Raw genomic sequence first — 3871 nt, 5'->3', positions numbered from 1 at the left:
GTGTGAGAATGTGAATGTGTGTGAGTGTGAGTATGTGTAAGTGTGTGTATGTGTGAGTATGTGTGTGAGTGTGTGTATGTGTGAGAGTGTGTGTATGAGTATGTGTGAGAGTATTGTGCAAGTGTGTGAGTGTAAATGTGAGTGTGTGTGAATGTGTGTGTATGTGTGTGTGTGTGTACTCTCTGGAGATCTTCTCCAGCCTCACTCTTATGTTGTGTCATATGCCTAAAACCACCACCCACTGCACATCCAGGGAACCGAGACTCCAGGCATGCCCTTGCCCAGACTTTTGTTTCCCTTAGTCTCTGATCTCCTGAATCAGAAAGGGCAACAGATTTGTGAATTGGGTCAAATATAAAGAGAGGTAAGGAGACTGGTTAACCACAGAGATCCCTTTACCTTGTGATCTAGTCCCTGGCTTGGATATCTCATCCATCAGATCCCCACCTTCCCAAATGTAGTAGATGGACAGCCAGAGTCACATGGCAGAGGGGAGAGTGCTAGATTCTGGGTCAGAGGACGTGGATTAAAATCCGGCCTCTGCCAGACTCCCTGTCTGCCTGGGTCACTATTTCCCTATCTGTAAATGAGGAGGCTGGACACAAGTGTCTCCTTCACCCAGGCACAAGGACCCAACCTCCACAAGGGTCTCTCCAAGCTCAGTTAGGGTGTCTTGCAGATGGATGTGCTGTTGCCGTTGCCTTGCCAGCCCCAGCCTCGGACCCCAGAGAGCCTGGCTTTGGCTGGAATAGCTTTTGAAGACCCAAAGACTCGGCTCTGCCTTGGTGCAGCATTGGGGACTCCATGGGGGGCCGATGGGTTCACTCACTCCGAGGTTTATGCCACCCTGAACGTGCTCCTCTGGCTCCCAGCCCTCCGTGAGAGTGCTCCCTCAGCCTTGGGGACTCTCCCCTCACGGGCCAGCCGGCCCAAGCCCTGCTGCCCTCGCCCCATCTCACCTGCAGGCCATGAGAACGGTCTTGTGGGCCCGGAACTGTTCGCGGTTCACCACGATGACAACATCCGTCAGGATATCTCGGCTCCGCAGGCGGTTCAGGTTGAGGAGGACGTCACTGGCATGGCGAGTGAACTGGATACAGCTGTCTGCCGGCGAGGCCATCGCGTCTCCACCTGAAGGAGAAGGGGACAGGTGACTGTGACTGGTTCCCAGGAGTGCTGAGGCGTCACTGCCACACCTGCCACAAGGGGGCACAGTTCACTTAAACAAAGGTCTGCAGAGTCAGGCTTTTGGAGTCTGGGTCATTCCATCCCTCCCTGAGGCCTGGGGTTTCTCTGTCACTGAGATGTTCCTTAGTTAGATTTAATTCTCCTCGAACTTTCGGGTGGAGCTGTGATTTCATCAATGTGGACACTGTCTCCAATGATGCAGATGGCTATTTATCTAGGCCTGTGTGTCCCATGGGATATTTGTCCATATCGTCCCAGAAATCCTCCACGATCTACCCAGCATGGGTCCTTCTTCTATGCCCCTGGAACTTATGTGGACTAATCAAACTAATGCCCAGATATCCGGAGAGTCATTTGTTAAGACGTGTCCCAGACTAGTGAATATACATTTCACATGCAACCTCTAATTGGTGGGATAAACCAAAGCCCAGAAAGAGGAGGAGAGAAAAGGACTCTTCTCCTCACTTCATGAAGGGTAGTTTACTCATCAGTACAACAAATATTTAACCCAAATCCCACCAGCCCACAGTAGGCTGATGTGAAGCCACATGTTGACCAAGGCTAAGGGAAACCTTTTGTCCATAAAGTATTAACAGTAAGAAATTCAATTTACATACCCAAAGCCTCAATTCACAGTTCAAAACTTCTTTTAAAACCTATGGGAAAGAGAAAAGAGAAAAGGGAAATTGATTCAAGGCTGCTAATCATTCAGGATAGTCTTATGTAAGAACAGCACTTTTTGTCATTAGTTTAGATGGCCAAGCACATTGTGGCTGGGGGAGCTTTCCACACTAATGCTAGGCATGTTCTCCAACTATTTATTCTCTGCAAAAATACCAATAGTCGTGCCATGGTTCTTCCTTACCCCACTGAAAGAGGGTCTCTCTCAAGTCTAAGAACTGGGCAGCATCCGGTAGTGACTTACAAACAGGGACCAGAAACCAGACTGGCCAGCTTGAAAGCACAATCACAATTCTAATATCATAGTTCTTAGGATAACCAAGGGAGGTAAAGCAAGGCAAGCATGATTATGTCCATTTTGCAGATAAGGTAACAGAGGCCCAGAAGTGGGAAATGACTGAAGCATAGTCAGACAGCTAGATGTGGCCGGCACCAAAACTTGAACGTCTGGACTCATTCCCCAGCATTCTCTTTTCATCATACTGAGGCTGATGGGAACCAAGGCATTAAAGGCTTTTTAAAAAAAAAAGGACTCCCCCCATCTTCTCCAGTCTCCAGCACAGTAACAGCCTCTCCAGTCCTACAATATAAACTACTTCAAGTTTCCTTCCCTTCCCACCCTGGCCTACCAGTTGCATACAAAGCATTAGGTTATGGTCTTGTAAAGCTTTGCCACCTGCTGGTTTAACTCTGGGTTAGACTAGGGGAGGGAGGCTTTCTCCTTTGCCTGCTCGGTCCATAATTGGTCCTTTTCAAAGGGTGCCTTAAAAATCAAAGAGATAGCAGGAGACTGAGGGAAAGAAAGGAATAACTAGTAAATGTTTTCTCATTGTGTCTCAGCTGAGCACTAGAAGCTTCTAGATTAATAAAGTCGGCTTATGGGCTATATTCAGCATGCCAAGTTAATTAAATTCCTCTTCAAAATGTCACAGAACATTAGAACTGGAAGGCATCATGGACACATAGAGCTGGTACTAGAAGGGACCTCAGAGGTATCTGCTTCAACCCCATCATTTCATAGATGAGGAAACTGAGTCCTAAGGAAGTTAAATGACTTGCCCAAGGTCACACACACCTTCTTGTTATAGGCAAAGATGCTGACATCCACATATCTTTCCCTTTTTGCCTAAAGGAAGTTGGTAAATGGCAGAATCAGGATTTTTATTTTAGTGATAGAAAACCCAACTGATATGGAATCTTCCCCAGTGACCTGACTACCAAGGGAAAAGTAGAGAATAAGTTGTTTTCCTTTAGCCTTCAGACCCTGGTGTATCTCTCTGTATTCCCCAAAGAAAGCTCTGTGCTCTCTCCCAGTTTCAAAGTGTGGGTGAAGGGGGCTGAGGATAGAGAAAGGGAGATCAGAAAGGCACTAAAGAAAAGTTAACATTTATTTATCTGTCCAGCGTTATATGTCCTCTGCCCATCCTCACCATCTCCTCTCCCAGGGTGGCAACAGTTAGGTCCGGACAGAAGTATAGCAATTTTCTACAGAAATACACACATCAAGCAAGTACTAAATTCAGGGTCTGCTTACTCATTGAATCTATTTATATGATTTCTGTCCCAACTGTAGGAGATCCCAAAGCAGCAGGTTAGTCTCTGTTTACGTGAAATGGCAAAATCAGGTTTCCCTCGGTGAGGTCTCTGTTTTTTTGTCCCTCTCTCCCCTCTCCCTAAGAGGCAACTCATCAGGAGGATTTTCCAGACTGGAAAACATTCCCAAATCAAAGTTCTGCAATGACCACACACATAACTGTTAGGGGTTGCCAGTCTTAGAGGAGCTCAGTCTTTAAGGGTCCAGGCTGGTCAGGAATTGCTGGGCTTCAGCTTAGTGGCTGCCCACGACTCAGCTTTCCTGAGTCAGAGCTTCCAAAGCTTTAGGTCCAGCCAGAGGGGCTGCTCCATGGCAAGGACTTCCCCAACAATACCCAGAGAAGGAGAATGTCATAGACAAAGAGGCAAACTCATCCTTTCCATTCTCTCCCCGTCCCCCCCCCCCCCC

At 47.5% G+C, this 3871-nt stretch overlaps 1 protein-coding gene across 2 annotated transcripts in view; it reads right to left on the bottom strand.

Annotated features, from left to right (window-relative positions):
* Window positions 1–3871, bottom strand: part of BCL6 (BCL6 transcription repressor) — a 22613-nt gene that overhangs the window by 9004 nt on the left and 9738 nt on the right. Inside the window, exons 1-3 of one of the 2 annotated variants that reach the window (XM_069083334.1) lie at window positions 2054–3862; window positions 1806–1844; window positions 960–1131 (exon numbers count right to left, since the gene is read on the bottom strand). In XM_069083334.1, the coding sequence (XP_068939435.1) occupies window positions 960–1120 (161 nt within the window). In that variant the 5' untranslated portion in view covers window positions 1121–1131; window positions 1806–1844; window positions 2054–3862. Of the gene's footprint in view, window positions 1–959; window positions 1132–1805; window positions 1845–2053; window positions 3863–3871 lie in introns of those variants that run through there. The other variant, XM_069083333.1, reaches the window with a different exon arrangement.

The sequence above is a fragment of the Petaurus breviceps genome, unplaced genomic scaffold (genome assembly GCF_028583685.1).
Source record: "Petaurus breviceps papuanus isolate PSGF00001 unplaced genomic scaffold, PetGlider_PUasm1.0 173, whole genome shotgun sequence".
NCBI classification, from domain to species: domain Eukaryota; kingdom Metazoa; phylum Chordata; class Mammalia; order Diprotodontia; family Petauridae; genus Petaurus; species Petaurus breviceps.
Note: the sequence above shows the minus strand (reverse complement) of the source record. Positions and strands in the feature narration are given on the sequence as shown.